Source organism: Nipponia nippon, unplaced genomic scaffold, assembly GCF_047370975.1.
Source record: "Nipponia nippon isolate SJK-2023a ecotype South Korea unplaced genomic scaffold, ASM4737097v1 scaffold_1, whole genome shotgun sequence".
Lineage (NCBI taxonomy): Eukaryota > Metazoa > Chordata > Aves > Pelecaniformes > Threskiornithidae > Nipponia > Nipponia nippon.
In genome coordinates this window covers 153959495-153970558 of record NW_028262290.1, presented here as the reverse complement: position 1 = coordinate 153970558, position 11064 = coordinate 153959495, and the positions used below count along the sequence as shown (strand labels likewise).

The window sequence follows — 11064 nt, the reverse complement described above, 5'->3', positions numbered from 1 at the left end:
CATTAAACAAGTTCTGCATGTGTCTCAAGCCAGCGTACATGCCAGGCATGCTTTGAAGAGCCATGGCTCTGAAGAAACACAGTTCACAGAGGCTCGCGTTTGGCTAGTTGAAGGTCACCACCAGCATGTGGGTCAGGTCAGCCCTACAGCAGACTGAGATCTGTGCACCTGGGCCAGGCAGATCTCACATGCTTCCTTCCCCACATTCCTTCCCACAACTGCACCTCCAAGGTTTCAGGCTTGCTTCCCCATCGACCAGGCAGTTCAAAGGCCCACACTCTGCAGTAAAAGTTAAGGACAGGTGCCTCCAGCCCAGCCATCGCCTTTCTGTTTTTTTTCTTCACTTTAAATACCCACTGAATCTCCTTTCCCACATGCAGAACTTGTCCTATGCGCATTCACCTCTTCAGAACAAACGATTTGGAATAAAGGTGCAGTCTTGCGGTAACAATCATGTTAACTATTTATTCCGCTGAGACAAAACATGAGTCAACAACAGCTTTTCAGATATGGAAGAACTTTTAGTTTCTACTGCCAAAATTCTTTTCTCATCAGGACTTGCTTTCCACAAAGCAACCTGATGCAAAGGTGTTTGTACCTGCAACCAGGTGACTCAAGGCAAAGCGTCGGCATAGTATTTGACATCGTTTGGTGTGTAGGACATCAGAGAGGAGAAAGATGAAACCAGACACATGATGCTGATAAGAATTTCTTTTTATGTTATTCCAATAAAAAATACATTCATACAGAAATATAACAATCTTGCAAAAAACAATTTCAAATAAAATCTTGTAAAACAAAATTTTTACAAAAATCTTACAAAGAGATTCTTTAGATAACAGGGTGCTTCAAAAACAAAAAAAAGAAATTTCACTAATAGAAACTTTTTCTTCTTAAATTTCAAGCAAAAATGTTTTATTTTTTTTTTATTTTTCAGCTTGATTGAGGCTCAGTTATCACCTGAACAAAATGTACTTGCTTATTAAGAAAATTACAGGCATTTGACATATGGCACACAGCCCCACCCCATCCACACAAGTCTGATGGTATTTCACAATTGAGACAAGCCAGTGCAAGTTTAATTTTTTTTTTGTTTGGGGTTGGTTTGTTTGTTTCTTTTTGCTTTTGTTTACTTTCTTGTTTAGAAGGATTATGGCTAAGCCAAGGACAATGCAAACAAGGAGTTAAAAACACAACAAAACCCAACCCTAAATAGAAATCCATTTTCTGGGAAATTTTGTTTGTTTTGGGGAAGAAAAAAAAAGTGCATTTTCAGGCAATTTAAACCAAAAATGAAATGAGAATGATTTAAGCCTGCGTGTTCCTTAGAACCAGATCACTTGCATATAGTTGTTTTTAAACCACTTATCTACATACATTTCCAGGAAGATATACCAAAATATTAGCATAGTAAGCAAGACGAATAATAAATAGAAAAAGAAATGGGTCACGTGTTTCATTGCATTGACTGTAGTGAGCTGGTTTAAAAAAAAAAAAAATAACGCTTTTGGACAGACTATTTCTACTCTAGGAAAAAACAGTCTTTATTTTAGCTGAACTATGTAAAATTAGAGCTCAACCACCACAACAACTAGCTCACTCACAGGTCTTCCAGTAAGCTGGAAGGCCAAAACCCGAGTGTACTTCATCTGCACACAGCTAATATTCTTTTAGCATGCCAATATTCGGTTCATATCATTCTTAAATGGCCACAGATACGCTATTCCAGACAACCTAATAACTACAAAACACAGTCAGCAGTCTGAGAAGGACTGAATGCCAACAAAGCCTTTAGCATACCATTAAGCTAAAGGTAAAGCCTCTAAAAATGCTAGGTTTTAATTAACTGTATCTTTCATTTCTTTGTCTCCTTAATGACCGTATCGCGGGGGGGAGAGGGAATATTTTGATAGGCTGTGGCATTTTCTAGCTATGTGTTCTAATTTTTTTCCTTTTAAAAAAAATATTTATATATTATCTATATATATACACACATACACAGACTGTACACACAAATATACATACACAATTATTTTTCTGCCCACTTTTAAAAAAAAAGTAATATAGTTTCTTTCTGTATGACCAACAGATAGCTAGATATATAGATGTGAAACTTGTGCCTTTTAAGCAAATACATCTTTTAATACTTCTGTATCTTTAATATGTATGAAAACTTGACATATTAAGTACAGTTGGGGTGTGTATATACACAGTTGTTGTGCAAGGTCAATATAAAAAAAGTCTCAAGGTGGCAGAACTGGTCAGGTATTCAATTGGCATATGCATTATACTGTAACACAGTCAAATTGTCTAAGTTAAACAAATACTGTACTGACATGAACGACTTTTCTCTATATTTGTCTTTGTGAAGGAGGACCCTGGAAGTAACCTTTTTTTCCCCTCATATTATACATTTGATACAGTACAATGCCAGGTGAAAAGAGAGCCTTAATAAAGCATGCATCACCCATACCCCTGTATAAGACCCCCTACAAGAGAAGGTCACTTGCATAAGGCACCATTATTAAGGTCAACAGTGCATTAACAGCTAGAAAACCAGAAGTTAGTCCTCAAGGCATAAATAAGAGAAAAATTAGCTGCATGAGAAAAATCAGTTTCTAACCAATAGTGGTTTTATCCACCCAACAGAAAAAATTATTCATGTTCCATACATTATGTAACATTAGACCAATTGTATTTTAGCTGCTCTTAACTGGAATCAAAACTGCAGTCCTGATTAAAGAATGGAAAAGCATATAGTTCCCCAGAACCATGCAATAACCTTTGTATTATAATGAAAAGTTATAGTTGTGTTACATTTGTAAATACACAGCTTATACAATGGATTACAAATGAGCTCTGTAGCAAGTAAAACAAGCTACTTGACACATTGCACGTTTAATAGCTGCACCAGACACCTAAAGCTCCTCTCACACAGGAACGGGGAGGTCCCCCATCTCCATTCTGGCATCCTGACTCTTTTTATTACCCCCTTTCCCCTCTCCGTTTTCCCTCTAAAAAGGTGCAGACACCCCTCCCCCCACCCCTTGGAAATGATTGGTGGTCGTCCCATCTCACGAGATATTCCTCACATACAAGACATTCAGACTATTTTTTTTCTCTTACAGTTATAAAACAACCACAAGAAAAAAAATGTGCCTCAGCATACAGTCATCACGAGATCCTCATCGCATACAGTCGCCCAATCATTAACATTCTCAGTGCACATGCTCACGGCAAAGGCTTAGGAGCCACTCAGAAGGTTAGATACCAGTGTATGAGTCCAGGAAACCCCAAACATCACGCACCGCGGTTGCTATGCCGTTTCTTACATGACTTATTAGCCCTCAAAAGACCTTCAAGGAAGTGAGGTCCTGGAGGCAACTGGGTAGGGTGCAAAATGGCATGCTTTGGCTGGAACACGCATCCCTCCGCTCAAGGCTCTTCAACCTTGACGCCTCTTAGCCCGCAGGATTCACCTCTTGACCCATTCAGAGGTGTCTCTTCATGTGAAGGGCCAGGTGGTCAGACCTGGAAAAACACCTGCAAGGCAAGAGTCACGTTGTGCATTAGCCCACGGTAGCTGGCACGCAGGACGCGGTATGCGTGGGTGAGGCACCCCCCGCCTTGCTCTGCTACTCCAAAACATGGCTGGCGGAGGAGGGATTTGGCATTCCCTGGATACACGGGAGCACTCAAGGTGACTGTGGGCACCCAGAAGCTCTGCAGATGGGTGGTAACACTAGGGACTTCTCAACACTCATCTGCAACACCAGGCTACAAACCACATCCCAAAGATTAGTACAACTGAAGGTTTTTTCCCAGTCTAAATATACAATAATCCCTTAAAAATACCAGACACAGTTGCGTTCCCAAATGATTCCTGCACAAGTGAAAGGCAGCCTAGACTCTCTTTCCAACAAGCATTAAAAATAACTATTTAAAAAGGTGCATTTCAGTCACATACCTGTCACAGTGACTACATTTAAAAGGCTTGGCACCAGTGTGCTTTCTGAAGTGTCTGGTTAATTCATCACTTCTTGCAAAACGCCACTCACACCCTTCCCATGAACATCTGTAAGGCTTTTCCCCTACAAAGAAAGCAGATTACATGTTAGTCATGACTTCATTCAAAGAAAGGTAGGTGCTATCCCATTATTTTCTATGTAAACCTCCTCCACCCCCCAAGGACAGCCAATTTTATTTAACCTATCTGAATGCTTCAGAACACGTAGGCAAAGAAGGCTTGCAAAATTCATCCACATGATTCCTATGTAACTATTTTGCTGCAACAGCACATCAAATAATCTCATTCTTACTAAAAAAACCCGATTAAACAGGCTCACAGGAAACAAAGAAAGCCAACCTTCTACCATTCCTGTTCACCCATAATGGCAGGCTTACTCCCAAACAGGTACCACTCACCTCATAAAGGTGATTAAAGACAGCACAGCTACGCTCCAAAATGCAATTAGGCTACTGTATTGCATCAAAGTCCTCTGTCACTCACTCATCTGCATAACATGCAACCTCCTTTCTGCTGAGCCACATATTCTTGGAAAAGCCTGCACACCACTTTGAACACTGCTACTTCAGCATTCAAGAAATACCACTTCCATTCACAGGAACGTTCTCAGCCAGACAGCACCAGGACAAGCGTTCTGCAGTACTTCTGAGGCTGGCAACTATTTATGACTGCTCAACCACCACGGTTTCAGTGGAAGTTGTTCTTTCCTCTTGAAATAATCTTGTTTTATCTGACTTCTGCATGACAATGGGAGCATCCGAGCTTGCTCAGACTTCCCATAAAAGCCACAAAATGCTGAGCTCATGAGTCAAAACAGGATCTTTTCCTTGAATTCTCTTTCCACATCTTGGGGAAAAAAAACCACCGTATAGGTCTTTGGATCGGTACACCAAGAACGCCAGGCCAATTCCTTACATTAAGCGATGACTATTGAGCCAAGGCACAGCTCTACATATCTAACTGCTGTCATAAAGAGATGTCAAATAATAATGCTCAAACAAGCAAATCAGCACGCTACTTCAACCATAAAATATTTATAAAAACCCTGAAGTGTCTATCTTCCTCACTTTCTTTTGCAATAACACACAGGATTGTTATTTTTAGGTCAGGTTCCATAACAATAAAATTCTGTTGCTCAGTATTTTGGGATGAAATTATACAGTAAATCATAGATTTGTAAGTCCAATTAGGCAGATACGTTAGGAGGACTACAACACAGTGACTTTCCAAGATTTCTGCCAATAATGATGGCACACAAAACTGTTAATCCAACTATAGCTATACTTTACATAATCAAGGCCTTGGGGTGCCTTACTGAATAGACCCGATGTAGACCAAACCATGAAAACAGGCTCTTACAGTATTTAGTGATCTAACCGATTTTTGGATAAGACGTTCCTTTTTTTTCTTTTTTTTTTTGCAAGAAAGTCTCAACTCACTTTTGCTTTAGAAATAAATGGCAACAAAAGTCTAGCGCATATTTTGGCTAGACCTCTGCTCCTGAACACCGCATGCCACTGCAGCTTCCCAACTATTGCCTATTTAGACGAGTGGCTCCTATTTGCTATGACAGCAGACTAATCTACCAGCAACTGTCCTGGCTTCAGGTCGCTTACGAAGAGAATTAGGAAGTGATGTCGTCCATGCTGGTAAGCCTCTACTACTATTACATCACCTCTCCAAACGTGGGCTCCCACCCAGTGATTGTGTAACGTGTGACACCACCACCGTCAGGGGTATTCCCTACAGTACTTGCCAACTCGTAATAAGCATACGGTTACTAACCTGTATGAGTGCGCTGATGTGCTTTCAGATGTGAACTTTTGGTGTAAACTTTCCTGCAACCGTTAAAATGACACCTGTGAACACGCCTTCTGCCATCTGGCGAGGTGTCACCATTGGCGGGTGTACCTTTTTCTGCAGTCTTTCCAGCGGTACCGGTACGAATTTTCCCCGGTGAATGCAACTCACCCGGCGTACAATTCCATAGCTGGGAAGAAGGCTCCTTGCTCAGCTCAGGAGACGAAGGGGGAGTGGAAGTGACAGACGAACTCAAGTTTCCTGAACTGGCTAAAACATCGCTTATAGGGTCAGAGGTAAACTTTGTCGTGGGCGAGAGCTCCTCAGAGCTGTCTGAAGATTCACTGCTCACGTCAGAATTCAAACTGTTGGTCTCTAAGTTCTGACTAGTAAGATTGTCCTCTTTTGGGACACACGTGTTCTTCAGTTCAGATTCCTCCTTTTTCTCACGTGCCAGAATAATTTTGGTCCAGAGATCCTCTTGGCTATCAAATTTGATTTCAGATGCAGAAACATAACAGGGCTCACTTTGAAGATACCGTTCCAGCTCCAAACATGTCTAGGTGAAAGAGAAGGAAGAAAAAAGACAAAAGTTACAAGCTTGCTTACAAGTAAACCCAATTGTATTTTACACTTCAAAAAGCAAGCAGGATTGTAGTACGTTCGATTTGAGGTTTCTAGGCTCAAAACAAATTAAAGGCTCCTCCAGCCGTAACTAGGTGACTGTTACGATGAAAAGAAATCAGTTTTCGAGACCTGGGCAGGAGTTCAAACGCACAGCTGAAGGTGCAAGTCAGCTTTGGTTTCCAAAATAGCATTCTAATGAGTCAGTCAAATTATCATGGCTCTCATCATAAAATCTGTGTTTTCAGTAGGCTGACGTTGAAAAGGACCATAGAGAACCACAACAAATAATTACACTTTGCTCTTGCGCCTCGTCTAATTTCAAGTTGTTTTGTATCTCTCACACAAACACGAGGCTGAAAGGACCCAACTGAACACAATGTGCTCTGACATGCAGTTAAAACCCAAACGCTGTGTCAGAAAACAAAGCCACATTTCAGCATGGCTGCGGAGCTGCGGGTCCGTCTTCTGGGGACATCAATGGAGCAGCAGACATCCTCCCATTTCCTGTGCATGAGAACGCAGCACACTCGACTTTCAAAGAATGTCATTTCCAAGCGTACTGGCATGCACGCCACATAACTCCAACTGCTCCCGTGCGTGTTTGGAGGAACAGGGGAAACTTCAACAACAGAGGAGAGGGGAGAAAAAAGTTCCAGAATAGACATGTCCTATTCTATAGGATGCAGAACGGGAAATTACTCTGAGGTCCTGCTGGGAGTCCTACAATGAACAAGAACTTTATCTACTGGCCAAGAGTGCAACTGTATGAGTCATCTCTCTTTCTTTCACGCAATGCCAAAGGAGACTTCCTTTTAAAACCCTGACCATCTGCCAAGAAAGTACTCTGTTCAAATATACATGCAACAGTACATGGACAACTTCCCCCCCAGCCGCATTCCCCTCTGCTCCATGAAACGAAACAAAACAAAAAACAAAACCACCCTAAATGGGTGAAGCTGCGGTTTTCAATTTCAATTCACCCTGCTGACTTTCTAGCCATTTTCAGAGAATAAAAAACAGGGTATGAACTGTTATGGCAACAAGCTGATGTTTTGGGATTATTCTTTCCACTATAGGAAACAATCCGTATGGAAGCGTTACACAGAAAATGGACACACCAAGTTTCCATACCAAACTCTACTTATTTTAGCAAGATCATCTCTTCCAAGTCCAGTAGCAAAACCCGATCCCAAATGCCACACATTCCCCTCACAGCCCCTTCCCATCTGTCCAAGAGCGGAGCTGCCATGGGAGCAGCCTCCTTTCTCCCCCAGCACCGCTCAAGTAAACTGGGTCACATGTTCTGGCCAGGCTAGGAACGTGGGCAAAAATAGGAAAAAAGGAGAAAAAAACAAACAGCCCCAAAACCAAACCCACCGATGCACACAATATTTATGTATTTGTCTATAATTAGGTAAGTGGCTTGCAACACACGTTAAAAACAAAAAAGGGTTCGACAGGGACAACACAATAGTGCTTTGATTTTCCATGAAAACAGGTAAAAAAGCATTTATTAAGATCTTGTTAAACTTTCATATTCCCAGCTAATTTAAATTCCTCATTAGGTAATTAGTAATGGGGACCGGAGTGAAGCTCTCTCCGAGTTTAAATGCCTCTGAAGGCTACTGGGAACGAGGGCTGGCCCTTCGCCAAAAGCCCAAATGCCTGAAGGAAACTACTTAGCTCCATTTCAACCACGTACTATGGAGCTGCCTCTTTGAAAGGGGAAGGGGGGGGGGGGGGGAGGCATTGCATACAATTAGTAAGCATGTGAAGGTTGTAACACTTTGCATTGCAACCTTCTCGGAAAGGCTCCTCCGTCCTTCTGAAGAGCCAGCAGGTATTGGATCTGGTCACCGGGCTGAGCAGCACCCGGCTGGGGAGCGGAGCCAGCGGCCCCGGCCCCCCGGGGCAACGCAAAGATGTCAGCGGCCACCGCAGCTCCGGCCAGCCCGTTGTTTGGATCAAATTAAGGAGAGGGGAGGAAAAAAAAAAAAAAGGAAAAAAAGGGAAAAAAAAGGCAACAAAATATGTCCATTAAAGGGAAGGAGCCTCCGTTCTTCCTCCTTCCCGAGCAAGGCAATTAGCACAAGGGGATCGCTGTCATATGACTGACAACTCACGGACTCTGCAAAGCTCCCTGCGCTGGGAAACAGCTAGATTATATAGATATATATATATGCACATATACGTGTACATATGTGTACATACACTCCTGTAGTTTGTTTTTTTTCTCCATCATCGCCAGGAAAAAAAAAAAAAGAAAATTAAAAAAAAAAAAACCAACACAGCACGGGGAGAAAAGCAGCCCTTGGCCAAGGCAGGGAGCTCGGATGACAAGAGCCAGCTGTGGAGTTTGGACCTGGTACAAGCGCAAAACTTTTGCCAGGACTCGGTGTGGAGCAGGCGGGAGCGGAGCGCCGGGCTCCGGCCGCCGCGGGCGCGGAGCGGGGCGCGGAGCGGGGCGGCCGGGCGCCGCCGGGCTGAGAGCCCCTCGCAGGCAGGGCCGGGCGGTGAAGCCGGAGAGACGGAGATGCGCAGCTCCTTGCATTCACCTCGGGACTCTTCCCCCCGAAAAAGCCGTCTTATTTAAAACGAAACACCTGCTTCAAAACATCTCTACACATTTGTCCTTAATTCTCCCCAAACTCCTTGCCGACACTTGGGCTTTTTTTTTCTTGCTTTTTTTTTTTTTTTTTAAATCCGCTTATCCTTTAATACGGCTTAAAAAAAAACCCCGACAACAACAACAACAACATCGACATCCTCGTTTACCTGTTGCCAATATTCCTCCAGGGACGGCAAGGCTGAGAAGTAACCCGTGTCGTGCACAATCTGGAGTTCCTGGAAGATGCTGCACATTGGGAGAACATCCATGTCTCAAGTTGCAACAACAAAGTCAGTGCTGGTTACCAAAAATACAGATGCCTCCTTTATGTGCAGGGGTTGAGGGGTGTGTGCGGGGGGGTGTCAAACCTCTGCTCTCAGTTTCCAAGCCCCCCCCCTTCCTCCAGAGAAGAAAAAAAAAAATAATTGTATATAGAGAGATATATATTAATTCCTTGAGGAGCTTAGGGAGGAAAAAAGACCCAAAGTTTCATGCAAAGTTTAATTGCACAGCAAGGCAGGCCGTCTCCCGAGGCGGCCGCGGCGGCTCTCCCCTCCCGCGGCCGGCGGAGCACACTTGCGCAGGAGCGGACTCAATATTTGCAAACACGGCGCTGACTGCAAATGTAACCCCCTGCAAAACTTCCCTATTCAAAGCTCTGCCCGGCCGCGCCGCCGCCCCCGCCCCGCGCGCCCTCCCCCGCCCCGCGTGATCCCATTACGCCGCCGGCCCCTGTAGCCCAATCTCCGCCACGCACTCCGCGCCCCGCGTGCCAATGATGTCAGAGCCGCCCAATCGCCGCGCGGCAGGCATCGCGGCTCCTCCTGGCGTGACCGAGCCCGGCCGTGACGGCTCCCGCCATTGGCCCGATTCGAAATTCGCCCCCTCCTGATTGGCGGGCTGGGCGGCAGGCTATTTTTAGCAGGGTATATAAAGCGGGGAAGCGGCTGCTTTTTCGGAAGGGGAGGTGTGCGCTCGCGAAGCGGCCGCGCGCGAGGGAGCCGCGCGGGGGAGGGGAGCTGGCGGCCGCGCGCTGAGCTGCGGTGTGGTGCGCTGCCGGCGGCGGGCGCGGAGGGCGCTGCGGAGCCGCCCGCGCCGTGAGGCGGCCCCGGCCGCTGTGAGGGGGGCAGAGGGGAGCGGAGGCTCGGCTCTCCTTTCCCTTCCGTTCCCTTCCTTTCCTTTCCTTTCCTCTCCTCTCTCTGGCCGGAGAAACTTCCACCGCGGCGCTGGGCCGCCCCGGACGCGCGGGGAGCCGTGGCCGCCTGGCAGTCCTCGGGCCCTCTGGCCGGCCGGGCCCTCGGCGGTGTCGGCGTGCTCTGTCTCACGGGGGGGGGGGGTAGCCATGAACCCCCCGTGGCGCCTTCCCCGCAAGGCTTGACGGCAAAATCCACGTACTCTGCCGGTCTCCTGGGCCGTGCTTTCCCAGTGAGCAGGAGGGCTAGAAAGTTACGTCCTTTGTCCCCCAAGGGACAGCCGAGGCCCTCATTGACACCTCAGTGGGGGAGCTGGGTCTCGCAGCAGGGCAGGACGCCCTGCGTGGAGAGATCTGCCCTGCCCGGGCTGGGGCCGCACAGCTGCCCTGGTGATGGGTGCCGCGGTGGGTGCGCTCCTGGTCTGCGCCATCGGGCAGCGCTTCTCCAGGAAAAGTTTGGGTTTTGGCGTTGGCTTCTGCCCAAGCACAGATACTTATTTGTGTGTCAGTATCGGAGCACCAGCTTTCTTAAGGCTAGACCTGTTGATGATAACGGATGTCTTAATATAATTTAATAAAATGCGGTTAGCTTTCCAAAGGAGTGTCCAGCACATGGAACAAACACTCCTAATGTGTTTCTTTTATTAAAGGACTTCTAATTTTCCGCTGATGTTTCCATCATAATCTCTGCTCTGTTATTTCCATTTCCCCGCTTTTCTCTGTATCTCTTGCTAGTTACCTACAGATGGTAACTAAAGTATTTCATGTTTGTTTCTTCTGCCTACTGTCTTCTGTGAGCTACTGATCGCA

At 45.5% G+C, this 11064-nt stretch overlaps 1 protein-coding gene across 2 annotated transcripts; it reads right to left on the bottom strand.

Moving 5' to 3' along the window:
• Window positions 1-696: 696 nt before the first annotated feature.
• Window positions 697-9704, bottom strand: KLF6 (KLF transcription factor 6). Of its 2 annotated transcripts, none has more exons than XM_087778682.1 (4): window positions 9230-9704; window positions 5999-6386; window positions 3968-4091; window positions 697-3543 (listed from the first exon to the last, which is right to left on the bottom strand). In XM_087778682.1, exons 1-4 carry the CDS (start codon window positions 9329-9331, stop codon window positions 3492-3494), a joined length of 666 nt encoding a protein of 221 aa, XP_087634808.1. In that variant the 5' UTR covers window positions 9332-9704; the 3' UTR covers window positions 697-3491. The 2 variants fall into 2 exon arrangements, with proteins under 2 accessions (XP_087634808.1, XP_009474235.1); XM_009475960.2 differs by having other exon boundaries at window positions 5813-6386; window positions 9230-9703.
• Window positions 9705-11064: the final 1360 nt, after the last annotated feature.